Raw genomic sequence first — 27769 nt, 5'->3', positions numbered from 1 at the left:
TGAAGTCAACTGGCACAATTTTCCATAACTCACATATTTGAGTGAAGTTCACATTGAGAGAGAAACAGTGAGAAAGAGGAAACCAGCAAAATCTAAAACCTCACAAACCCAATCTGTTGGTGTGCGTTCGTCTTCTACAGCACAAACAAAGTTTTTTTTAAGATGTACAAAAAAGATAATTTTCCACAACGCAAATTATCATCGCTGGCATCAAATGATCATCTGAACTTGATTATGATAAATAAACTATGATCAAATAAACACACAGAGTGTGAACCCGCGACCGACCTGCCACGAAGCAGACCCTCCACAGGCCCGAGTGCAGCGCCATCTTGACCTCGGTGGTCTGGTTCTGCTGCAGGATGATGCCCTCCTCCATCAGCAGCCAGTAGTCCGTCGACACGGCGACGCCCACCAGCAGCAGGCCGCAGGCCCCGAACACCGAGGAGAGCAGCGTCAGAGCCCTGGTGCTGAACGAACTCATCTGCGGAGGAGGAGAGGAAGGAGAAGACGATCAGGGGTTGTTGGGGACAGACGGATGGATGAAGAAGAAGAGGAGGAGGAGGAGAGGAAAGAGAAGACGATCAGGGGTTGTTATGGAAGGAGGGATGGATGAAGAAGAAGAGGGGGAGGAGGAGGAGGAGAGGAAGGAGAAGACGATCAGGGGTTGTTGGGGACGGACGGATGGATGAAGAAGAAGAGGAGGAGGAGGAGGAAGAGGAGGAGGAGATCAGGGGTTGTTGGGGACGGACGGATGGATGAAGAAGAAGAGGAGGAGGAGGAGAGGAAAGAGAAGACGATCAGGGGTTGTTATGGAAGGAGGGATGGATGAAGAAGAAGAGGAGGAGGAGGAGGAGGAGAGGAAGGAGAAGACGATCAGGGGTTGTTGGGGACGGACGGATGGATGAAGAAGAAGAGGAAGAGGAGGAGGAAGAGGAGGAGGAGATCAGGGGTTGTTGGGGACGGACGGATGGATGAAGAAGAAGAGGAGGAGGAGGAGGAAGAGGAGGAGGAGATCAGGGGTTGTTGGGGACGGACGGATGGATGAAGAAGAAGAGGAGGAAGAGGAGGAGATCGCAAGAACACCAGCGATGAAATCATGAGAAACAACTCATTCTAACTGAGCAAACTTCAATCTCAATATCTCTCAATGTGCAATCCTGCTTAAATGACACATATTTTATATTTCCTCATGTTTATAAAGTTATGTTTTCTCATTTATTACCTTTCTTATATAGACTTCCCCCTCTTGCTATTGTAACATACAAATTTCCCTGTGGGACTTGTTTTATATTAATTTAAAACAGGAAGAGAGGTCTTCAGTTTATTTATTAAAAAGGTTAGCAAGGAGGTATTTGAGGGCAGAAAAATGGATTTAATTCATTGATTTTTTTAACATATGCACAATCAGAGGGGGAGTTGAAACGTCGGAGGGGAAACTTTTGATTGTAATCCGTCTTGACTTTCATCGACTTTGGCTGTTAAATATGTATGTGATATTGGACAGGAGGGAGATGGAAGAAGGGGGGGGGACCTCAGATGAACTTAACTGTTTTAAATTTCAATTTACAAATCATCTCGTCAAATTATTATTTTTGAAATTATGAAAGCCTTTATTTTCTCACACATAAAGGCCTGAAACTAAACAACAAGGCAGAAATTTTTTTTTATATATATATACACATTAAGAAATTCTGGGAATTCAAATGTCAGATAAAAAGATTTTTTTTAAAAATCATGAAAGATGAAAGCAGGGAAAAAGGCCAAAGGCCAAGAGGAGAAGGAAGAGGAGGAGGAGGAAGAGGAGGAAGAGGATGAGGAGGAGGAGGGAGAGGATGAGGAGGAGGAGGAGGAGGAAGAGGATGAGGAGGAGGAGGGAGAGGAGGAGGGAGAGGAGGAAGAGGATGAGGAGGAGGAGGAAGAGGAGGAGGATGAGGAGGAAGATGAGGAGGAGGAGGAAGATGAAGAAGAGGATGAGGAGGAAGATGAGGAGGAGGAGGAAGAGGAGGAGGAGGAGGAAGATGAAGAAGAGGATGAGGAGGAAGATGAGGAGGAGGAGGAAGAGGAAGAGGATGAGGAGGAGGAGGAAGAGGAGGAGGAGGAGGAAGAGGATGAGGAGGAGGAGGAGGAGAAGGAAGAGGAGGAGGAGGAGGAAGATGAGGAAGAGGAGGAGGAGGAAGATGAGGAAGAGGATGAGGAGGAGGAGGAGGAGAAGGAAGAGGAGGAAGAGGATGAGGAGGAGGAGGAGGAGAAGGAAGAGGAGGAGGAGGAGGAAGATGAGGAAGAGGAGGAGGAGGAAGATGAGGAAGAGGATGAGGAGGAGGAGGAAGATGAGGAAGAGGATGAGGAGGAGGAGGAGGAGAAGGAAGAGGAGGAGGAGGAGGAAGAGGACCCTCATCAGCTGATGAAACACGTCAGCATCAGTGAATTCCTCAAACATTCTGTCCGTCTCCAGGATGGAATAAAATATTCAGGGATTTTTTTCGTTCCATGCCTGGAGAGGCAGGATCTGAATAGTGATAACAAAGTGGGGGAAATGAAATCATATGAAAAGCACAAATCAGAAGTTATTATCTTTAAACTTCAAATGAAGAGTCCAGATTCGTTTAAAAATGGCAGGCTATGAAAAATATTTTCCTTTTGTGAGTCACAGGTAGACGAATTCTCTGAGGGAGGAAAATTAACTTTAACTAGAAAAAAGACTGGGAGGTGTGAAAATCATTTTAAAAAATCATAAAATTTACAAAATATATCAATCTAAAAAGGCTCAACTATGCCTGGAGTCTGGCTCGGTCTTAAATCTTTAGGATTGTTCTCCTTCTCGACGCCGTCATCACGAGACCCGACTACCTGGTCGGATGGTTTCCAGGCAACATGCAGCGCACAGAGTTGCTCACTAGGTGGCAGAAGTGCTGCCTCTGCCGCTGTCATACTCAGGGTGGATTCAGACTCGTGAGTCACCTGGTGCAAATGTTTGATTTGGTCAAACTGCTGCCGGCCTCTGTGCTCACGTGTGCACGGATATGGATTTATTTTTTTTACAGTTACTGGTTGTCAACGGTTACAACAGCTTTAATATTTCAACATTTACATTCAGATTTTATTCAGATTTGCCTCAATATTTTCTACATGGATTTACATAGCTGGAACCCTGATGAATAAACCGCTGTCGAGTTTTGCTCATATTAAAACTGCGCATGATTATTATTATTATTTTTTTCAAGTGTGAGTTTAAAACCACAGAGAGACGAAAGCCTGGAGAGAAATTTGCAGGACGAGAACTGTTGTGACAGGTCAGTGCACCAATTATTTTAGAACGTTCTTGTACACACACACACACACACACACACACACACACACACACACACACACACACACACACACACACACACACACACACACACACACACACACACACACACACACACACACACACAAACACACACACACACACAAACACACACGCACACACAAACACACACACACACACACACATTAAACCAGGCCTGTGTGTTTGCTCAGATCTCTGGCAACAAATGGGCCGAGATGAGTTTCTCTTTGTGGTTTAAGCCCTGAGAATGTGACCACAACTCCCAGTTTAACTGTGCGCGTGTGTGTGTGGCGTTGTGTGTGTGTGTGTGTTAACTGTGTGTGTGTGTGTGTGTGTGTGTGTGTGTGAGCGTGTGTGTGTGTGGCGTTGTGTGTGTGTGTGTGTGTGTGTGTGTGTGTGTGAGGCGTTGTAATGAATTACAGACGAATGGAGCAGTGGTGCTTGGGAACAAACAGTCAGGGGTAATGATGTGGGGAGGAAGAAGTGGGAGAATAAGAAAGTAGAATGGCCTGAAGAAGAGGAGAGGGAGAGAATATATAGGATGATAGAAGGAGGAAGAAGCAGAAGCGACGAAGGAAAGGGGGGAGGTGAAGGAGGACGGACGGGAGATTGAAAGAACGGGTCGGAGGCCTAATTTTGCGTTTTGCTTAATGAACGAAGCCTTAAACTGAACTAGATGAAGATCGAGTGATGATGTTGGTTTAATAAAAGGAAATAAAGATTTAGGACACGTTGGAAAGAGGCAAATTAATTATTATGACTGAAAAGATCATTGTACAACTTGTCTCTCGTTCAGGTACTTAATTTCTGAATCATAATCTGATGACAGTTGATCAATGTGTCGTTCACATCTGACCACACAGGTTCTAGGTGTTAGCAGTCTTCATAAATAATATTTTAAAAGATGTTTTAACTTACATATTTTCAAAGTTTTTTTAAGAATTATTTGTTAAAATATGTCCCAGAAATGATTAAATTCCTCAGAGCTCTAACGATGGATTGCAGCTAAGAAATATTTCTGGGAATATTGATGGTTCAATAACATGATGAGGTGTTTGAAGAATGAAGAAATACATTTTTTTTAAAAGCCTCTTATTGATTTTGACTATATTAAGTACTATCAATCAACATTTAGACCAAATTTAAAAATCACCATTTGATAAATAAATATTAATTAGAGAAGAATTAGTTGATAAAATGTGACAGAAAAAAACAACAAAGGTGTCTCAGTTAAAGAAATGTGGATTTAAATCAGAAATTCAAAGAATTCTATACAGAATTTGTTGTTTGGGCAGTACTAATAACTATTCATGTGGATGTCTTCTAGGAAACTTGTAGCCGTCAGACTCCCAGCGAGGATTTCAGTCCTCCATCCCAAAAGCAGAGAAGAGGTGGACCGGATCATTCAGAGATGAAAGACTCCGCAGCATCGACGGGTCAATATGGAGCAGGGCAAAGCAACTGCTGAGCACCACGAAACTCCACGTCCCATGGTGCCGGGCGGGAACGCCACAGATGGCGTTCCCAGGTTAGGGGTGGGAGGGTGGTGGGGTTTGTTTTCTGTTGAGGAGGCAATATGTCCGTCTCTCAGCGGCAAGAGGCTTGTGCCAACTGGCAGCAGAAGAGATGGATATGTAAATTTGGGAAGAACAGAAGAGGAGATGGAAGAAACCAAGAAGGAAACAGGAGAGAAAGGAAAAAGGGAGGTAGAAGGTCAGATCCGTCTGCGGGAGAGGAGATGGTGAAAGGGATTATGTGTTGAATGAATAATGAAAAGCAGTTGAGTCGTTTTTCAGGAGCGATGCTGAAACCACGTCCACGTCTCTGGTGAGACCGTGAGGAGACTCTGGTTCCTCAGAGCGACGCTTAAGATGATGAAAGCTTTGGGAAAACAAACCCTCGTGTTGCAGAACGACTGCTGCACTGATGAAGATAATTAGCTTATGCGGTGGGTAAAGAAACACACACACACACACTTAAACACACACATACAGTGAAGAAGATGAGGGAGGGCCTGCGAGAGACTGTTGATGTGCAGAGGAGAGAGAATAAAGAGAGAGAATGAGAGGGGAGGGAGAAGAAACAGGGAAAGACCTTGGCCCAAAAACTGACGAACGTCCTTGTACCGCACACACACACACACACACACACTGGGGCTAACAAAAAAAACATGGACTCACACGTGTCCATGAATCTAATCTCTGTTAAATGTTGTATCACCTGTATATGAGGTCACATTCAGACTTCGACTGGCCTGAAGGTGAATCCACCTCAAACGTGCACCACACAAACAAACACGGAACATGACCAGTATCACTGCTGATTGGTGGAAATTGGGATTTTTTCTTCAAGTTGGATGTTCAACCGCTCTGAGATCTGACAAATCATAATTGGGTAATTCGTTCTCATTCTGGTCCTAACAAGTTTGGAATTTAAAAAAAAACTGACTCTTTTGATGGAAAGCTGCATTCACACAGTCTGCCACCTCGATAGTTAAGGTTTTCGGAAAATAAGGTTCCGTTGCAAACTCCCCACTTGGCCCTACCGCTCCTTTTTGCGCATTCCCACTTAGGATAGGGTGTCCCATTTCTTTTGCGGATCAAGGGGTAGGTCTAAGGAGTAGGGTCAAGGAGTAGGGTAAGGGGTAGGGCCAAGGAGTAGGGTAAGGGGTAGGGCTAAGGAGTAGGGTCAAGGAGTAGGGTAAGGGGTAGGGCTAAGGAGTAGGGTCAAGGAGTAGGGTAAGGGGTAGGGCTAAGGAGTAGGGCTAAGGAGTAGGTTCAAGGAGTAGGGTAAGGGGTAGGGCTAAGGAGTAGGGCTAAGGAGTAGGTTCAAGGAGTAGGAGTAGTATGACATGGATCAATGAGAATCTCCACAGAACTTGATTGATCCCAAACCGAGAAATTCCGGTGCTAGAGCATGAAAGGATAGCCAGGAAATCTGCCGACTACAGGAACCACCTACGATTTAACCTTCAAGAAACTACATCCAAGTCCTGTTGCTCCAGATTCAACAGCCTCGTGGGTACGTTCCCTCGTTGTGGAGCAGGAGAAAGCAACAATACTAATATTGGAGAGTTTTTCTTCTTCTTTTCTGGATTATATTTTTTCTTGTCCTGGATGGAATTCTTTCCTTTGGGATTGTCAGAGGACGCTGTCGCGAAACGGCAGCAGCAGTAGGAAGACGTGCACCATCTCTGATGTGTCTGACACTTGTCAAAGTCTTCCTCTGAGCCAGCCTAGTTTTAAATTTGCGATTACTAATCTCAGTGGATTAACTGAATTCAGGAAATGTGATCACACGGTTACCAAAACTCCTCAACCCTCTGAATGTGAATCTCACATTTTTGTGAAAAGCTCCAAACTTGGATTGATTCTTCATCCAGCTCGAGTCCAACACTCGAGGCTTCCGCAGTGTATTTCAATGCTCATCTGGTCAATGCACCACAGCGAACGCTCGTCACCCGGTGACACCAACAATTCCAGATTTTTGAATGTGTGATGGTGTTTCCATCCCACGTGACACACGAACGCAGCATCAGAAGAGCAAACTATACCCAGCTAAAGGTTAAATCACTTCACTGCGATGTTTGCATATAATTTAGAGTGAAAGTGCAGTACATTGAATCGTCCCCCTCCTCATCTGCATAGTTTTATCCCTTCTTTTTCTGCAGATTCCCTCTGTCTTTAACAGAGAAGTCACTTTAATTACCAGAATGCAGAGGGAAAAAAGGACCAAGATGATCCCCTACGTCTCTCGCTCTTGCCTGTCCCTCATCCCTTCTTTTTCTTCTTTGACACACACATACACACACATGCACACACACGTTATGCATGTAATGTGTTTGTGTGTGTGTTTGTGTGTGTGTGTATAGAGAGAGAGAGAGAGAGAGAGAGAGAGAGAGAGAGAGAGATGGACCCAATAAGAAGTGCTGCAGTCTGCTGGAACAGTATCACAGAATGGGTTCCCCAAGAAGGAGTTTTCACACACACACACACACACACACACACACACCCTCCCTCCCTCTCTCCTCCACGCGCCGCCGGGAGCGAAGCGGCTCTTGCCTGAGCTTCTTCTCTCCGGACTCGTCTCTCGTGACTGGGCAGTGATATTCCTTCTTCCTTCCGAATGCGCCACACCGATGATCACCGTCCACCGGGCTGCCTGCCCTCCCCTCCATCCCTCCATCCCTCCCTCCATCCCTCCGCGAGCAAACAGCCGTGCGTCTCACTCATCTGCAGCTGTCAAACAAAACAAGCGCACATCTCCTCTCTCCATCCCTCTCCAAGACCCGCTCTCTTATACATCCTTGGAAGAGGACGAGGGAGGCTACATGTTCTTGTCAACACACACACGAACACGCACACACACACACACACGCACGCACACACGCGCGTCATTGCTCATCCCCTGCAGCCGAACCACAAGTCCTGACGTGCGCACCCAGAGCGAGCGGCGGAGCTCGCCTCGACAACGAGCCCCAGAATATGCCAGTGCCGCTGAGTGGCACAGGAGAGTAATACATGGAGGTTGGAGGGAAGCAAAGACGAAGTGAGCGTGTTTGGTTTTAAAATAAAGATACGAGGCAGCATCACAAGGTCCACTCACCCTGCGGAGCGGAGAGCTGGACGCTGCAGCCGACGCGAGGATCTGTGCGCACTGGGAAGCTCCGGACACCCGGACGTGCAGGTTTCCTCTTTATCCCTCCCGTCCTCACTCTCTCGCGTTAATTCTTCTTCTCCTCCTCGTTTTTCTCCCCCTCACTCTATCTCACTCCTCCTCCTTCCGTCTCCTCCTTCACTTCACTCTGCTCCTTCAGCACTGCGGAGAATCGGTTGAATGGGCTCCGCTGTAGTTTTGGGCAAAGGGAGGTGGGACTGGTGTGTGAAGGAGAGAGTAGGGGAGGTAGGGAGGGGGGAGGAGAGGGGAGGGGGGGCCTGTACAGTGATGTAGGATGGAGGCAGAAGAAGACGCTCGTGTACGCACACATGCACGGGGGGGGGGTCAGCCTGGCACAGGAGAGCTGCTGCATGGCTGCAACTGAGGACGCCTTCTCTCACGCAGCCTGACACAGCGACTGTTACCGTCGTGTAAACTCGTTAAAAATGAACAAAAACACCATAAATGATGGGAGATGATTGACAGCACAGTGAATATGAACCTCCAGTGTAGAGAGAAGCCGAGGAAAGAAAAGACGCAGCTGATGTCATTACTTGTCATGAATGTTCCTCTACAGGCATGAGTCAACATGAATGATGTGGCAACAACGTGATGATGTAATAGTGATAATGACGACAAGTGATGTAATGTTTGTCGGAGAGAGGAAGGAAAAACGATTTTCAGTCAATTGGGATGAATGTCAGAGGTCGCTTGCTGTTTTTGGAAAAAGTTTGTTTGCAGCTCGCTTATAACACGACGGATGAAAAGCTTCTGCAAGATTAACAGATTCATAATCAGAAGAGTGAGAAGAATCGACAGTATCATTCATGGTGAGTTTTTGTGGGCGGGGTTTGTATAGGCATGTTGCCTTATGCACCGTAGACTGTATATCAAAATGGACGTAGTCATCGGGTCTGGAAACTGAAGCTAATGCGGAAATGCCTGAAGCATGTATTCTCTGGAATCACCAGCAGAGGGCGACTGTAAATATCGGAAACTTGAGGCTTCGAATCGGCAGCTCACAAACCAGCGGCTGACGTTGACACTTGACTAAATGCCAACAATCGTTGTTTCTAGTTATGTTGAAGTGTAGCTCTTGGGTTGGGTTAGGGGACAGATGATGAGATTTAATTAATCTGAAAATAGTTGAAGCAAAGACACTTAAGTTTTTTAGTGGCCTAAAACTGACATCATCATCATCATCATCACCACCAAGGATGCAGGAGCCTGAATCCTGGCGCTCCGTATGCATTCAGCCGTGCGGCAATTACATTTCCTCCACAACACATTTGGCAACGTATATATATTTGTAGTATATGCTTCCGAAATGGGACGACGTCCATTTTTTATACACGCAGTCTGTGGATTTAGCCGACAGGTGCAGATATCGTAAAGGAAGACGCAGGAACGTTAAAACGATCCGGACAAATCAAAATCTGCGACTTCACACTGCTTCAATCAACTGCTTGTTCTTTAAGATTTAAATCTCTAAATCATACGAGTCAGAGTGACAGAGATGGGAGAGGGAACAGGATGTCACATATTTGTGCGTGTGTGTGTGTGTGCGTGTGTGTGTGTGTGTTATGCCTCCGTTCCCTCTTTCACGGTTGAGTGGCCCCATCAGCCCCTGGCGACCCACAGACTGATACAGTAGGCTGTGTTGCCCTGTGACTCACTCACAGTGTGTGTGTGTGTGTGTGTGTGTGTGTGTGTGTGTAAAAGCATGGGTACATGTGTGGGCAACAAAGGAATTCATCCCACCTGCCAACACCAAACCCACACCAGGTTTGACCGTTTCTACCTAGTGAACAAAATTTGCTGGGTTTATAATTTGCTTTTCATAATTAAAGCAGCTTCCTGCACTGACAACAACAAATTGAATTCAGCCAAATGAAGCATTTTAAATATAATGATTATAAGTGAATGATGCTGTTATGGCATTGTTGGTTGTATTCACAGTCATTAGTTTCTGACCTCAAGTACAAACAAAAAGAAAAATCGAATGAGTTAATAAAACTTTGCACGTACAGTAAATCATGAAAATGTTTGCTTTTTGAATTAGTGGTTTCAATACCTGAAAAAAAAACCTCAAGGTTGCTGCACAGCATATATAAAAACACAAGTTGTGGCATTGTCTCGCATGACTTAACAAAACACAAGAGAAGAACTTTAGTAAAAAAAAAAAAGAGGCTACTGTTTGATAAATTTCATGGTAAACAAATAATTGCAATTCTGTAAGAAGCAGCAAACTCAGGTCTCCTGCATTACAGTAGTTATATTTTTGCAACACGAAGGACATAACTACTTCCTGGTGTGTGTAATCCTTTAATAAGGACATCATTTCTAGGGAGAGTGTGCCGGTGATTAACAGAAAGACAGATACACTCATCAAGAAAATTGACCAATATTAGCTTATATATGAGCTACAGTCATTAATTACGGAGCTCTGCCCTCTACACTGATATCTAAGCCGTATGAGAAGCACAGTTCCCTGCAGGACCAATGCAGCACGGCTGCAGTCAGAGGACTCTGCAATGAGACACAGTTGCAAAAAAAACCCACAGGGTTGAAATAATAGCGTCTTGAAATCAATATATAGTTCATGCCCGAGTCTCTATCACCATCCCTTCAAGTGCAACGAGAGCCCGTGATCTTCACATGTGCCCTGTGGGGTTCAGGGTGAGTGGTAATCACGTTCTTCAATACGTGTTGGCAGCAACTAGCCTACATTCTCACACATGATTCAATTGGATCAGTCTCCAGAATTTTTTTTATTTTTGTTCCGCCTCAAAATGGGTCATAGCCACTTCAGGTGGGCTCTCGCTCCTCAGCGTCCACGAGTCCTGTTCCCAGGAGGGGAAACTAAACCTTTAATCCAGGTTCTGGAGAATTGGGTGAGCTGTTGGGAAGGTGGAGGTGTCATTTCATGCGCAGCTTGGGTTGAATGGAAAGTGTTGTCTGGGTTTTTTCTTTTTCTTTGAACATTGATTTGTTAGTATTCTTTAGAATCCTTCTTTTGAAAACATTCAGGCCCTTTTTTTTTTGAAACACTTACAAATAGAGCAATCTCTTTTGAAGTGGTAGTCTTCTTTTCTCATCAACCGTCTTCTCCGGAGTACCACAGGGTTCGATTATTAGCCCTCTTTTTTCCTTCTATAAAATAGATAGACTTGTATATTTTTTTCATATAGATCTCTATTTTTCTGCGATCCGAATAAAGGAATACCTTTTCTTATGATTGCTTATCACAGGTACGCTGATGATACTCTGGTGTACATCCCCTAAGAAAGTGGTTGATGCGAAAAATTTCACGTCCTTCGGTTGATGGAGTTGATGAAGTTAGATTATGGATGGCTAAAAAAAAAATTCAGACAGAGGGAGATGAGTCAGAGAGTCAGTTTCAGAATTTATAATATTAAAATGTCAACATTTTTGATACGGGATGCTTGTTATTAAAATAAGTAGCATTCAACATCTCGCCACAGCTCATTGGTCAAAATTAGAAGTTGTAAAATGCTTTGAAAAACAAATTTTTCTTGTGAGGGAATTCTGGACATCATATCTAAAGCGTGCATCGTATCTACTTTGTGCTTCGTCGCGGTGGAGAGCACAAACACATTTGAATGTCAAGTGCAACTCGGCTTGCTAGTGCAAACACTTCTAACGAGGTCCAGAAGAGCAGAGGGCTGAGGAACCTCCTGCCATTTATGGAGTAAAGTGTGACTCATAATCACAAACACAGTAATAGCGAGGGAGCACATGGCCTATTTAACTGGTTATTCCCGAGTCAGACCAACTGGTCCTCAGTCAAATTGCCTTCTGTTGCCACAGAGATCAGGGGGGGAAAGATGCAGCCATCAGACTTTGCTGCACTTTGACGGTTTCACAGCTGCTCCAAATCCAAAAGTACGTCAACAGAATCACAGAACATTTCTCACCGGCTTGACAAAGTATATAAATGCAGCACCCAACCTTAATCTGTAAGCAGTTGTTCAAACTGGGAGTCAAATAAAGAAGTGTAAGCAGTAGCTGTTGCAACCAAATGTTGGGGACTTTAACACACGTTTTTTATGAAAAAAAAAACAACTACACATAATCAAGGAGAACTGAGAATTATCAAAGTTTCCACAGACGGAACAAATCGACCGTCTCTTAATGCAGGTACGTTTCGTTTTGCCATCACAATGAACGGCAAAGTATGTTGTGACTTTTACAAATCGACCAGAACAATAATGATTTTGTTTTTCATTCTTATAAACCCTCGAAAACATCGGCGTTGGTGCAGGCTGCTGATCTCATCAGGAACAATTGCATAGTAAGCAACGTTTGTGCAGCAGTATGAGACTCGTGTTGATACATTACACAATAAACTGTTGCAAGTCTTTTGGTTTACATGACATTTTGTCAATTGTGTTCAATTTGCAGAGAGAAATTGTGGTAAAGTATTGTTGTATAGACGCTTGCACACGAATGCAATTGAAAATGTGATTGAAGAAAAAGTGCTGCACATCCAAAGACAACACATCCCTTGTTGTATTGTTTTCTGAAATAGCACTGAGAGCACTTATTGCCCCAATACTTATTTCATATCCAGCGCCGCAGCGAAGGCTCTGATAATGTAAAACGCTGCCTTATTACTTTTCCTCGGGCCTTTTGTATTGCACAGTTAAAAAGAAAAGTGCTCAGCTGATGGCATCAGTAAATATCACTGAATCAATACTAATATCCCTTCAGAGAGGCAGCAGTCTATTTTAAAAAGACAAAGCGATAATCGATGATTACACAAAGGGTAGAGTTCAGAAGAGGATTCTGTGCTAGCTCAAGGGGAATGGCTTTTTTTCATTATCAATAGGTCAATTGATCCGATTCTGATAAAATCTGAAATGTTACATGAGCAAAAGACACTAAACATGTTGGCGTCTGATCAACTGGTTTCTGACCAAATTTAATCTAGACGTCTAAGAAACCAAAACCCTCATTCTCTTTCAAACCAAATGTATCCCAACTGTGACCCACAAAATACTTTAAAGATTTGTTACCTGACCTGCGAGTTTTCCAAATCACTGCCCGTTGGATTCTTCGAGATCGAGTCTGGGCCTCGAACTAGAGTCTCACCAGTTGGGTCCATCCAATGCTCTGTCCCCGTTCACGCAACCAGGTAGTTAAGAAACCGCAGCATTCGAGGCTTCCCCGGAGTCTCCACGCCATGTTGCAGCATGTATTCCCGGACCCCTACGCGCTTTTCTGCTTCCTGTTTGGTTCTGGAAAGAGCTCACCTATCGGTTGTAGACAATGTTCACGTCCGCATCTGCGTGAGCGAAGACTTAAAACGTACGATAATATCAAACACGGTTGATTCTATCGGAAGGACAAGACGAGAAAAAGACTACAGCTCAGATCACCACATCCAGATGACGGGAGCGTCGCGCCTCAACTCGAGCAAAACTCTCATGATTTCATACCGACAATGGAAATTTGTCTACGACAGTGTAAGGCCGACATCACGGGTCCAAACCTCAGGTCTCCTCCAAAGGAAGACGCCCAAGTGGCAGTCGTTCAGTCCATTGACAAATCGTCACAGGTTCTGGCTGCAAATTGTATTATTTCATATCACTTTGAAAACTGAAGAAAACGGTGGAGGTGAATGTGATACCCTACATTGTGGTAATTTGTGGTGGGTATTTAATTTCACAATCATTTTCTGACATTTTATGGACACAAAGGAATTGATACAAACAAAAACTGGCCACAATTAGGGAAAGGCTGAATTAAATTTAGCAGTAGCCCCGATCTCAACGTCGACTTCCTCTGTGTTCTCAACGTGACGTGAGATTCTTGCAGTAGCCACAGTCGAACTCAGCAGTGAGGAGGAATGTTAGGTACAGTGAAGCATCCTCCTCTTCCTGGCTGTGTTGGTCTTATTCCTCTGGGGTCCCTCTCGCCCCCCCTCGCCACCCCCGGCTCTATTTTTAGCTCACTGCCAGGGAAATCCAACACACGAGCAGAGCTATTTATAGCCCGGCGTACATTGATCCGAGCACGTGAGCGAGCGGCGCCGGAGCGGTGGGACTTCTACATCAATGGATGCTGACACTGGTGGTGTTTTAATGAGGGGCAGTCGGACGGATCCTCGGTCTGCAGTGAACTGAGCCGTGCAGCCGCGTCTTCATTCTGGAAAATATAAAATGTGATATAATAGATATCCTGGTTTCATTTCAGAGGAATGAGAGAGTGAACCGTTCTGTGGATTAAATATTTAAAACAGAAAGACAAATGTGGTTTTTTTTACTGGTTGGAAACCTGCTGCTTTTCTTTACGTCAAATTCACTTTCCATTAAATCTGTTGTGTGGACGTTGATTCAAATGATTCCACAACACGATGAAGCTCTTCAGGCTGATTCCAGCTTTGTGTAAGTCTTCACCTTAGTAAAATATATTCATTCATGCATTTTCATTTAACGTCGTATCACCTTAATCGTCTCCTGATATCCTTTTTTTTTGTCTGAAAAAGAAAAATGCATTCAAGAAAGAACAACAAAGACACAGGCGTTCATTAATAATTCATCCGAGCATGAACGAGGCATCACTGACACTTCGGGGCCTCGGGACACGCGTTCACAAAATGTCACACAAAGCTGCGCGCGCGGTCGTGCGCACGCCGGCGTCCGAGATGTGACAGCGGCAAGATATTTGTACAGAGCAGAATAAATATGGAGTCGCACATTTGCATGTGTTCATGCGTGTGCGTGTGTAGCAGCCCGTCTACGCGCCGCTCCACATGTACTTTCATGTGTTTGCCGGCTGCACGTGGCGGCGACATGCATCGTCTGTCCGAACCACATTTCCCAGAATGCTTTTAGAAAAGGTAAAAACAACAGAATTCTTTGGAACATTTTTTATATTGACAACAGATTCAATGTCCGGTGTTGCTTGTAACACGCCCAACATAATCACCAGATTTCACTGCACACGACTAAGTGGGAGCCTGACAAATTTAGCAACAAGCGGGTTTAAGGAAAATGGGCATGTAGCAGCTGAAGAGCCAGACATGTTTCCTCCGGAAGGAAACCAAAGGGGAATTGATGAGGAGAGAACAGAACACGACTCCACAGGTTTTAACAGGTTGAGTTTTCTCTGCTTTAATCCTCGAACCCGGTCGGACAAAGACCTGCACCTTTTTGCTTCGGCGAAAAAAGCTTGTTTTGAATATTTTTCAAAGTCATTACCCGGCTGGTTGCCGTGACAACGGTGATTTCAGAGAAATTCCGGCAGGGGGGAAAGTAACACGGGGTGGAAGAGGTGAAGGATGGAGGGATGGATGGATGGATGGATGGCAGCAGGGAGGGAGAGATGATGAATAAAAAAATAAATGTGTTCAAATCACCGATGATAAAGGGAGGGAGGGGAGAGGAAGGACGGGAGGAAACAAAATGAGGAAAAGATGAAGAATGAAAGGAAGAAGCGGTGATGTGACGCGGAGGGAAGAGAGGAGCAGCGGGAGGCCAACGGAAAAACAGACAAATTCATTTTGTTGATTAGACGTGACTCGGGGAGTCGGACAGAACGAGAGAAAAGAAACGAGGGATAGAAATCGTATACTTATCTTATAAAGTATAATCTGCTAAACATCATATACAAATTGTTAATTTACCACCAACACACAAGGACGTTGTTGAGGAAACTGTTAATCGTCTCTGGAAGCCCGAAGGAAAATCTGCGGAGTGTCTCTCACCACAAAACGAGCTCGGCTCGTTTAAGAGGTAAAAATGATTCGCTGGTCTGGGGAATTAATTACAGCTAAACCTTATGGCTCAAGTAATAATCCCAACGTTTACATACAAATGCGTGTGGTGGAGAAAGGAAGAGTCTCCGGCGCTCGTCCGGTGAGATCAGCCTCTCTTGAGATCGGAGACCAATCAAAACTGACCGACAGATGAAAGTCTGTGAAAAGAGATTTCAACGCCTCTTGTGATGGAGCAAAAAATCTAGAGGTTTCAGAACGGCAGCTCAGAAACCACCGGCTGACGTCACGGCAGGTTGATACTTGAGAGCAACAGCAGGTTTTAAAGAATTAGGACAAATGTGAACGTCTGTAGTTGTGCCAGCTTCTATGAAAACAATCTGACCCCAATATTTCCCCGTTGTGCGACGAATAAAGGAATAACCTGCTCTGGTTGATGTTCTTGGGCCACAACGATTGGTTGTACACTCTTCTTCTTCTTCGTCAGTTTTTAATGGCGGTTGGCAACCGGCGTATCAGCCGCATAGTTTTCCCTTTGTCCTCCGACAGTGGCAGATATTATAATGTGGCGGTAAAGTGACAGAAGAGAGAAAGATGTAGTGGTTATTTGATTGATTGTGGTGATTATTTGTTTTTAAAACCAGTATACCCCTAACCCTAACCCTAACCACAACCCGAACCAAATGAAACGCATTTTAAAAGGGTCAAAATCTTAGAAAATATGAGACGTTACGTCGTTGCCCAGTTTCTTTGGAATTCCAGGAGACGTAACCATTGAACGAGCTCTTTCTTATCGTGTTGTCGGCCTCAGACAAACCTCGATGTCGATGTTGAAAGAGGCTTCACATCGTCCTGTTCTTTACACTCTTGTGCTGCAATGTGTAAAACTAAACTGGGCGAAGCTACAGGGAAGCGAAAGAGGATCGAGGGGGGGGGGAGTCAGATTGACTGAATTTTGCTGCTTCGACAGTCTCAAACTGGAAGGTCAGCATCTTCAAAAGGGACAGTCAGGAAAAGCGATAAGCAAATAACAGGGGGGAGACGGGGGCTGGAGGAGGGTGCTGGAGGAGGGGGCTGGAGGAGGGAGGTTTGCAGATAATACCTGACCATGACATGCACATAAAAAATGGATTATAACACGATTAGGATTATTATACAAGAATATTAGCTAAATCCCATAAATCCCATATCAGATTATGATGATTTCTTCTGTGAGATCAGTCAGACAGTTGAGAGTGTGGAGTGACAACAACACATTGCACACGGGGGGGGGGGGGGGGGGGGCCTCTAATTATGTCTGTGTCTTATACTGTGGAACATGTCGTAAAGTGTGAGAGTTCTACCCAGAAAGCTTCGACAGGCAAGAAAGAGAGTTGTTAACTAAACCATGTAAATAATGTTATTATTCCCCAGACGTGAGGCGCATGATGCAAATCAAAAATCAGCCATCCGTGTCTTAGTGATGTTGTTTGAAAGTTTTGGTTTTAATCTTTGATTAGTAGGAACCAGGACCCAACCATTCACTGTAGATAAAAACGGATGTAGTCACCGGGTCCAGAAAATGAAGCCTGTATTCTCTGCAGTGGACGAGCTCTCGGCCAGACCACGCCCCTAAATTCTTAAAAAAACCCATCAAGGCTTCAAAACAGCAGCTCCCAAACCAACGGGTGACGTCACGGTTGGTACTTCACTAACTGTGTTCATATTTCACCAGCCCTCCAAACAAGCAAGAAAACATCCAAAAGGTCAACGAAGGAGAACAGGAAGACAAAACACGAGGAGGTAAACAAGCCTACAACACTGGAGCTCTGGTTGCAGCCATGTTGTAGGGCCACAGCACGATAAGAGATCGCAACATGATTGGTAGTACAGTAGATTTGTATTTCTGTGGTACCTACGACAGTACGCATGGCCAAGGGGCGAACCAATGAACAACGTCATTCTCATCGTGTTGTCGGACTCAGACAGACCTCCAACACGGACATGACTGGTGAACAGGTCATATATTCACTGAGAGATTGATAAGATGATGAAAGACGGATGGAGGAGGATTTGGGGAATGTGAACAGGTGAGCAGGTGGATGTAGAAGTCAAGTGAGGAAATCCAAGGGCGTCTGGTGGACGGGTGGAGAACGGCAGGTTCTGGATAAATTCCTCAAATCTGCATGAATGCCGGAGAGAGCGAGGACAAGGACGGAGGGGCAGAGTAACAGAGAGAGTCAAACCTAAACCTCCATACCGTCCCCACTGTGTGTGAGGCCCGACTGTCCTTGAAAAAATGTGCGTCAGCATCTGCATTATTGCCGTTGAGCCGTCAATACCGTATTGTTCGTCTCTGCACCAACTCTGATTGTTGCTGTCAAGCGGGAGGAGAGGAGGGAGGATGAAGGAGAGGTGAACGAGAGGAGAGAGAGAAAGAGACGAGGGAGGTGGCAAAGGACAAAGAGGAGAACAATAAGAAGGGATGGCCGACGGGCTGCCAAGAGAGAGGGAAGGGGAAGGCAGAGATGAGTTGGAGGCTGAACCCTACGACGATGGCAGAACGACCTCGGATCTTTTTTCCAAATTCTTTTGAAATTAGTCTTTTCAAACGGCAACAGAAGATGATGTCTTCTGACAACATAATGCGTGAGGACACGAGGATATGTAAATGTGTCCGAGGCGTCCGTATGTTTCTGCACCAGTGTCACGTGACGAGTTCAGACGAAGGAAATCAGCCGGCGAGATCGGCTTAGTCACGGCAACACAAACACCATAAACATGATGTCAAGGCGATTTGGCGGTGACATTAATAAAGGCAGCACAGAAAGACGAAGAGGAAGGGAGAGAAGGAAGACGCAGAGGGAAAGTGGATTTAAGTAGAGAGGGAAATTAGTCGTCTGCAGGGGGTGTGGAGGATTTTCAAAGAGGCATTATGTCTTGGCTCAGGCTTTTCTCTTTCGCTTAATCCTTCCAACTTCCATGTACGGTATCGCAGCGGGGGAAAGCCTCTGCGGAAGTGAGGCTCCTCTTAATTTATTCCCACTGTGACGCTGGGGCGTCTTATCGCGGAACTTTGGAGCTTCGCTGATAAAGCAGCAGAGAGCGGCAGAGAAAGGGCGCGATGCTGCCGGTGAAGGAGTCGACCGTCGGCAGTCAAAGCGCGTCGCATGTACGATACCGATAACCGATTCGGACTTTAGGGAGGACGAATGTCTTTTTATGTGCAGCAGCGTTTGTCAGACACTGCAGCGCGCTTCAGGCCGTTTCTGCTCAAGAGCTCACAAACACTTGAAGTATATATATATATGGCAGCGATCACACTGGAGGCTGAGATGAAGCTCACTGACGTGGTCGCATGTTACATAAGACGTGACACTGCCCCGTCCCGTGTCTTCAATGAGTCGGGAGCATCGGCAGCAGCAGTTAATCGTCTCAATGGAAGTCCGGTGATCCAGGGAAACCGTGTTTAGTGACTCCGTCACCCCCATTTTTTCTAATGGTTATTTCTGCAACTACATTTAAAACAAATAAATGGTTTTAATCATGGGGAATTTAACAATATTTCACCCAATGTAGAGGAATTGGGAGCTGGGTGTGCCGCCTCTGGCCGCCTCCTTCTGAGGACGTTTGGTCTACGATGGATTTCCAATTTGCCGTCTGCCCATGGTCCAACAGTTCGTCAGCGGCGCGCAATGAATCCTGGGATTGGTCGGGCCGGGAACGGAAGGTCGCAATTGTTGGCCGCCTTTGAAGGAGCCTTGGAAATGGAACAGCCGGGTCGCGCCGCTGTGACGCAATCGGTCTTCAAAGGGAGGCGGGCGCTGAATTGGTACATCGCAGAGATGTACCTATACTCCTGAGACTTTTAAATGGTAACGAGTTTATTCGTATTCATAATGAACACGATGAATACCTGGTTGGCTCTTAACACAGATCTTTATCAGTCACGTTGATGGTCAAAGGCAGAACGACGCCTGCTGAGAAAAACAAGACTGAAACGGAAGCTGAAAAAATATATTCTTTTTAAATTACAAAGCCTTTTGGTTTCAAGGTCAAATTGACCACGACGTCCATCTGCCCCAAAATGTGCACGACTCACATCGCATGAAGGCAAAATCAAAAACAAGTAAACAGATGTGCCTGTTTGCAGAGAGAGAGAAGACTGATGAGCAGCGTCCTCCTCCCTGCTGCTTCCGGAGACAAACGCCGGCAGCCATGTTGAGTCGGCAGACGCTGCCAAAGCCTGAAGGGACCTGGAGCGCTGAACTGACTCCTGACTCCTCCCCACGGACAGACCCCCCCCCCATCATTCACAGTCCCACACACGATTCCTGCCTCGCAAACAACAGACTGTCGGACTATTATTTAGACGTCTTATTTCCAACTGGTTCTTGCTTTAACATATACTTTAACTATCGATTCTGTAGTAAGCTAATAAGCATGACTAAAACTCAAATGGGTATTAGTCAGGGACCGCTCAGCTCATTTTAGATTTCCAAGAGGCCTTACCAGTCGGCGATGTCTGCGATGATGATTCCACAATGTCTGTGAACGAGCGTTGACGTTTTTTTTGTGGGAGAAATTTGAATATATCGTGTACTTTAAGTCAAATGCTTGTTCATCAGCGGCAGCCATCTTGGTTGTTTACAAACGACGCTTACCTCCGGGTCACGGTATGAACTCCGCCCACTATCACATAATCGGTTGGGACTGGACCTGCGAGGAATCACTTCCCAATGGAGGCGATCCGGAGCGTATTCTGGCAGAGCAGATTTAAATGAGCTCCCAGAATCCGTCCGGGTCCCAGCAGGCTCGTCCACTGGTGGTCAGAAAAGGAAACCACCATGTTTACCAGTTGCTTCAAACTTCACACGGCCTCGTAAGGCTTGAGCTCCATTTCATACGAGGCTTTCTTCTGGGTGTCGGGCGCGATTATTCCCCAGGGATCGAATCCACAACTTCATAACGTCTCCCAGCGCCCTGAGGCCTTTTGGTCAGACACACCGGAGCTGTGAGCCCAATAAAGATCAGAACTTCAAAACTCCCAAGCACCACGAACACCAGGAGCTAGTAGAAAAAAATTAAAATTTAAAGACACCGCAATATTTGTCTGAGCCTTTGGGTGTTTACATTTCGTATCGTATCTTTTTTGGGGCATTTAGTCAGATACTATAATGAATATATTTCTTAGGTCCTCTGAGTCTCTGTAACACACAGGACTCGTCAGCTCAAGGCTTTTTCTTTCAGCGTGTGAATCTTCTCCGGAACATTGGAGATCATCATTAGAAGATCACAGGGGTCACTGTAAAAATGCAAGGTTACCTTTACATTACTGGAATATTGCACTGTCAAGATTTTTATTTCAAACTTTTCCACCACAAATTCAGTAATGTGATCTCTGTGTGTGTGTGTGTGTGTGTGTGTGTGTGTGTGTGTGTGTGTGTGTGTGTGTGTGTGTGTGTGTGTGTGTGTGTGTGTGTGTGTGTGTGTGTGTGTAGGTTTCTGATTCCAATGACCCACTTAGAACCTCATGTTCAGCCAGATGAGCGGCTGGATGTCTGAGTGGGTTTCTTAGCCTTCGGTCTCTCAGCTCAGGCACATCTGTGACAGACTGCTGGACTCCAGGCTGGACCTCCAGTGTGTGTGTGTGTGTGTGTGTGTTGACAATCTGAACTCTAACTTATGTGAACTCACGTGACTTTGGCATATGTCTAAAGAAACATAAGCAAATATATTTGCATGTCTTTTTTTAACAGCGAAGAGGATTTTCCTTGCCTTCTAACTGTGTGTGTGTGTGTGTGTGTGTGTGCGCGCGTGTGTGTTTTGTGTGCATGCGTGCGTGTGTCCGTGTGTGTGCGCGTGTGTGTGTGTGTGTGCGTGTGTCAGCCTTACCATCTGAATAGATCCTTCTTCAAGCTGCACAAGGAATAGTGAAATAGAGGTGCAGTTGCATCGCCTTTCCCACTAGGTGGCAGCAGACCATCTTCATATTGCACATCATGTACATTGCAGATCAGGACGAAGCCCATCAGGTCTGTCAGCTGCAAACGAAGTGCGTCAGTAATCACTTATTGTCAAGCTAACAATTTAAACACCTCATACATATATATCCTAGACTCTTATTTATTTATTTCTACATAAAAAATGCCATTATATATTTAAATTTCAGAAAGTTGGAGAGCACATATTGTTAAAATGTTATTGAATCATTTTATATGTTAGTGTTATTCAATGGCCGATGTACATCTTCTTGTGAAGATCATGCAATATGAGGAAAAGCTTCAGAGCAGTTAAATGGCTGTTTCCTATTTGTAAGGTCAAAAACTGAAAATTCTTCTTTTTAATTTCTATATTTTCTCATATTGATGACAAGTTATCTTAATAAAAATAAATAGTGTTAGTATTTATTTTTAGTAGTTTCCACCAAAAATAGGTGAATAGGTTGAATAAGATACAAACAAACCCAGTGGCCACTTGATCCAAGTCAAATTTATTCTAATAGAACTGTCCTGTCATTTTAAAAGTCACTTCTTAGGTTGAGGGTGTAATTTGAAGCGGTGATGACATAATAATAATAATAATAATAATAACAATAATAATAATAATATAACAATAATAATAATGATAATAATAATTATTATAAAAATAATAATAATCATCATTATCCTCCCTGACTGCTGCACAAGATTACCTTTACTTCATCTTTATTCAAATTTGAATTAAATTCTTTCTGCACTTTGAACTTCCCTCGGGGTGTTTACACGCCGCTCTCTCCCACCAACATGATTTTTTTGTTTAGTCCACACACCAAAGATATTCAGTTCACTGTCACAGAGGAGCAAAGAAACCAGAACATATTCATATTTAAGAAACTGAAATCAGAGAATCTTGACTTTTTTTCATTAAAAAAAACCTACTTGAACCAATTAATCGATTATCAAAATAGTTGGCGATTCATTTAGCCGTCGATTACAAATCAATTAACTGTGGAGCTCTAAAACAAACTCACATAATTAACACACATAAAGTCTCAATGTTATTGTAAAGCTGTGGCTTCGTTTTTACGTCGCCCAACAGTCAGTAGGAGTGATACCTCCTGTCCGTTTTGCAGCTGTGTTGTGTGCGCCGGGTTTCCGGTGTTACCTGCGGTTCCCGGAAGACGAGCAGCGGACGGACGGACTCCGGCCCGGGACCGGGACCGGGACCGGGACCGGAGGGAAGAGTCGGGGTGGGACGAGGACACGAGCTGGATCCGGTGATAAGTGAACGTCAGTGAACCGGAAGAGTGAACAACGGACTGAACCGGGACCGACACGGTGAGCACGCGCCATTTTCCTTTTTAAAATAATTAGCCAATCACAGCAGGCTTTGGGAGGGTCGGCGTCACGAGGGGGCGTGTCCGCAGTCGTCGCGACGAAAAAAACTGTAAAAACAACAAATTAAATGTTGGAGACGCTGAAAAAGTAATGTTTAGTGTCTGAGGAATCTGCAGTTTCCAGATTTCATAGGTAAATTATTATTAGTAAGACTATGAGTGATAATCATAGTGGCACTTTTGTTTTGCATGTAAAGTGCGTTAAAAATGTGTATTATTAGTAGGATAATGGATATGGTTGTTTTTTTATAAAAAGAAAATACATAATCTGATGCAATCCTCTCATACTGTTTTTATTATGCTCGCACATTACATTCTATATATGATTTCTTGTGTTTATGTTGCAGCTTTACTCACTTTTTACCGATTTTGTTTTTAGTCCTCCCTCTGCTGCTGTAACCTGGCAAATTTCCCATAGAGGGACAAATAGATTATTAATCTCAGTTTCATGTAAATAAATTCATCCTTCCAGGTAATGACGTTCCCTCACACCTACTGTACATCACCACCTCACTACCATAATCATCCCCGTCTCTCTCTGCTGCCTGTCTGCGCAGCTTCATGAGGCAGCAGAGTCATTTTTATGGTCAGGCTAAATCAACAGGATGCAACAGGAGCTGAAATAAATTGCGAAGGGAGAGTTTAACAAACCGTCGAAGACAGCCAAGTCTTAATTGCACCATTGACATTGTCCTCTTCGTTCTTAAACACCTTGTACATGAGCTGCAGTGGATCAAATTAAATTCACCGAGTCCAATAAAACCACTGTGGGATGAAATATGGTGCTGGAGGTCTGCGTTCCTTTAATATTAATGGTGTGACGTGAACGTCAGGACGATGGCTCTCCCCCGTCCATGTTCAGTCCACTGGATTTCTATCCCTTCTCCACTCTCTCTCTCTCTGCAGCCGAGTCCAGTCCGGTCCACTCAGTCCGGCCCCGGAGTTCCAACAGGCGACGCGACAGCTGCTCAGTAATCACACCGCCGGCACCGGTCATGTGACTCATCGGGGTCAAGCTGAGGCGAGGAGTCAGTCACTGCTACAGGCGGGCCGGTCAGAAGCAGAAGGAATCCCCTCCCTTCTCTGACCTGAGGAAAAAAGAAATCAGAGCGTCTGGCGCCCTCTGGTGGAACAAAGTTCCCCTGCTGCATTTCAACACTGGAACTCACAGTCATGGAATATGCGTCATGTAGAGGCTCATAGCTGCAACGTGAGGTGCTTGATGACCGATCGAAGTCCTTGCAGCAGTAAACTCGACATGGAAGGAAGAAGTCCAGAATGAAACACACAGAAGAAACGTTGCAGGTCGAACCGAGCTTGGTACAATGTCGCGTTTGAGATTCGCCGCTGTGACGCACGGAAACGCCGCAGGCATGTTGACGTGCGTCACGAGTAGATTTCAATTAGTCAGCGTGAGGTTTTCTGATCATAACACACACTATCTATGCCCAGGTGTGTGTGTGTGTGTGTGTGTGTGTGTGTGTGTGTGTGTGTGTGCGGTAGATGATGAGAATACGTCGCTCGATGTCTCTCTTCCATTTTGAGCCTGCGCCTGCAGCGGCGTGCGGTCGGCCAGGGGCCGGCGACGGGCTGATGAGGAGCGTGAACTCCTGCCACGCTGCCCTCCGCTGGTCAGCGGGGGCATTATCATCTGGGCCGCGGGCGGGTCGTAAGGTTTTTTATTGCACCGTATCTCACAATGACCATGAAGTGTCATATCTGCAGCTACTTGATAGATTTATTGATCAATAGAAATGACTCTCAGTTGTGCGATGCAAACTGCCTCGTGTGGTTTATTGTTTCGTGCTGGAACGAAAAGCAAAACAAAACAAAACAGCAAAACTCTTTATTTCTACGATATATTCATCTTTGGTTCTATGGGCGACATCGCTGTGATTTCAAAACACGACTTTTCTGTATGTTACATGTTGGGTTTTACATAACTGACGTGTATGTGCGTCTGCGAGACACCGAATCTCCCGGAACAAACATTTTTTTTTTACGTTGCCGCTTCTCCAGCCACGTTTTCAGGGATGGAAACAACGCGTGACCTCTTTAAAAGAACTTTTTGTTTTAAACCAAAAAAACATTAAGATTAATAAAATGAGACAAACTGAAGTTGGTGACGAGATAACACACAGAGAGACTTTAAACAAATGGAGTCCCAGAAAAGCTTTTGAGGAAAAGAGGGTTTTTTTCTTCCTGTTGTTCATTTTAAACAATTTCTAAGGGGAAAAAAACCAAAACAACATTTTTCCATTTCCCTTCCTCTCATCTTGTCCTTATCAAAGTGAACGTATTTCAGAGTGTGTTGAGTGTATGAGGACAAAAATAGTCAGTAAATGTTAATGGGGATATTCTGGAAAACAATTTGACATCCATCGTTGATACATATTAAACCAGAGATCCGACAGATTCATCGTCGTCAGGCCGACCGATGAGTCGGTCAACGTCGTCTCTCAGCTGACGACAAACAGCCTCCGGGCAAAACGGTCGCCTTCGTCCGACCACGTGACTCAGGGTCGCGTTGCTGACGCCCTCTGCTCATCACGACGCCGTGCGTCACTCTACGTCGTCCCCACGCCGCAGACGTGATGCCACGCTGCTCCGCCGTCGCTCGGCGAGTGGGATCTCGTTCAGATCGCTGGTGACCCGCTCCTCCGCCCCCTCAGCGGTCGGACACACAAAAAGGTTCTGAGTCCGACCTCCTCACAAAGTGGCCGGCAAATCAAAATCCAGATCGGATCGCGGCGAGGAAGAGAATGGGAACGTGAATATATATCCGGGGTTATTCCCCTTGACATATAACAAATGAAGCGGCGCCGCTTGTTCCGCACCAAAATGCGAGTCGATGGAATGTGAACGGGAGATGTTGCTGAGATGTCTCCTCTCTTCAGTTTTTCTTCTCCTCACAAGTGTCAATGTCTGGTAGCAGAGACGTTAAAGGATGAGAAGGGTGAGAAGTCCCCAGGAACGATTGAGCAGCAGCAGCCATTTATAAAACCATCCATCATCCGTACCGTTTGTCTGCTGAGGGGTCGATATATGGAGACGAACCATAATTCATGCTCACATTCTCACCTACAGTCAAGTCAGCGCCTCCACTTAAAGGGGCAGTGAGCGATTTTGGAGCAAGATTGTTTGTTGTTGATTTTTTTTCACTGCGCTGGTCGGGACTCGAACCCCTGAGGAAATATTCGCCGATTTCCTACAAGAAGTGTATTGGATTCAAATCGCGTACTGCCCCTTTAACCTCTAACCTTTAACCTTTCTCTGGACTGTCGGAGGAATCCGGGCTATTCGGAGAAAACCCACACAGACACGGGAAGAGTTGGCAAACATAAATTGGCGTCAGGTTTTCGGCGCTGACCGCTGCATCACTGCATCACTGCATCACTGCTTCACTGCTTCACTGCATCACTGTGCGAAGAAGAAAACAAAATGATTTTAGAAACTGGCACATTTCTCACACAAGCTGTGGGATGAGACACGTCATCCGGTTTGGTTAGGAACTCTTAGAACCTGCAGTCATTTATGTTTTGGCCACCGGGGGGCAGCACGACCACCTGATTTATTAACACGATGATTTTTAGCCAAATACTTTCGAACACAATCGTAACAATATCGTTAGTCGTTGTTTCATTGTTGATTTCTGCACGTGTGGTGATGCACCTTGATCAAATCTCTGAAACATTGATACAGATCTCTGAACGTGTGGCCTGGAGCCTGGAGCGTGGCCTCAGCTGGAGATGGATGTCCGCCGCCGTCACTGAGGCTGTTTAATGTTCAGATCAGGTCCCGGAGCAGAGAGTTACCATAGAGACTAATGGGAATGTGTGAAAGGGAGCGTCGGACCAATCTCCCGCTCTGAATCTGTACATCTCTCACTCTGCTGCTCATTCGCTCCTTCATCACATCCTGCTCTCTCGCTCCTCTTCCTCGTCACAACCGCAGTGTTCTCTGACACCTCCTGTCTGTTTCTAACATCTTTGACTGTTGAATGTTCACGGTCTAAATTCAATGTAGATTATTTGACATTGTGTGTTTGACGCTTCTGCTTCAGAGACAACGAACAAAATATTACAATATTACAAAGAAATGCATTGATTTGGTCGTTTGAGATGAAGAGTGATCAAATATCAAGTAAATATCAAGACAAAATTAATTAGAAATAATGATTTAAATACCAGTGTTTACCATCCGTAGGATATCTTAGAAGATGAAAACCTGGCTTTTCCATAATTTGAAGTTTTGAGAAAATCTTTTCTCACAATAATTTTTGTTCAGTGACATTTTAAAAACAAATCAACTTCTTCAAACATGAATAGGACAAAAGCACAACAGGCACGATGTAGAGAGTACATATACTTTCTTGTAGTTCAAATAAAGAAGTCTGATCCCCGTCATCATTTCAAGACTATAAAAGAAAAATTGCGACGACTTTGAAGGGGCTAGACCCGCAAGTTGAAAGGTCTTTGTTTAGAAATAATGGAAAATACCCAGATGACAGTAATATGAAAAAAATTAATATATATTGATATATATTTATAAACCTTTGATAGTAAAAAATATGAGACACGGGTTGTGAAAACATCAAATATGAAATAAGGTCGATATGTTTCCGGCTCTTTCATCATTCAAAGGACAAAACACCAGCGGCTACTTTCAAAGTCGAACTCGACGT

General features: G+C 44.8%; 1 protein-coding gene and 1 long non-coding RNA gene across 2 annotated transcripts in view; both read right to left on the bottom strand.

Moving 5' to 3' along the window:
• LOC118292316 (voltage-dependent calcium channel gamma-7 subunit-like) overlaps positions 1 to 8214 on the bottom strand; it is a 20597-nt gene extending 12383 nt beyond the window's left edge. Inside the window, exons 1-2 of the mRNA XM_035621182.2 lie at positions 7937 to 8214; positions 289 to 484 (exon numbers count right to left, since the gene is read on the bottom strand). Of these exons, the coding sequence (XP_035477075.2) occupies positions 289 to 484 (196 nt within the window). The 5' untranslated portion in view covers positions 7937 to 8214. The remainder of the gene's footprint in view (positions 1 to 288; positions 485 to 7936) is intronic.
• A 3318-nt stretch (positions 8215 to 11532) lies between these two features.
• LOC118292317 lies at positions 11533 to 22992 on the bottom strand. Its single transcript, XR_004786875.2, has 3 exons — positions 22854 to 22992; positions 21603 to 21751; positions 11533 to 14158 (listed from the first exon to the last, which is right to left on the bottom strand). It is a non-coding gene; the product is annotated as an uncharacterized LOC118292317 (long non-coding RNA).
• Between the last annotated feature and the right edge of the window lie 4777 nt (positions 22993 to 27769).

Source organism: Scophthalmus maximus, chromosome 22, assembly GCF_022379125.1.
Source record: "Scophthalmus maximus strain ysfricsl-2021 chromosome 22, ASM2237912v1, whole genome shotgun sequence".
NCBI lineage: Eukaryota > Metazoa > Chordata > Actinopteri > Pleuronectiformes > Scophthalmidae > Scophthalmus > Scophthalmus maximus.
Note: the sequence above shows the minus strand (reverse complement) of the source record. Positions and strands in the feature narration are given on the sequence as shown.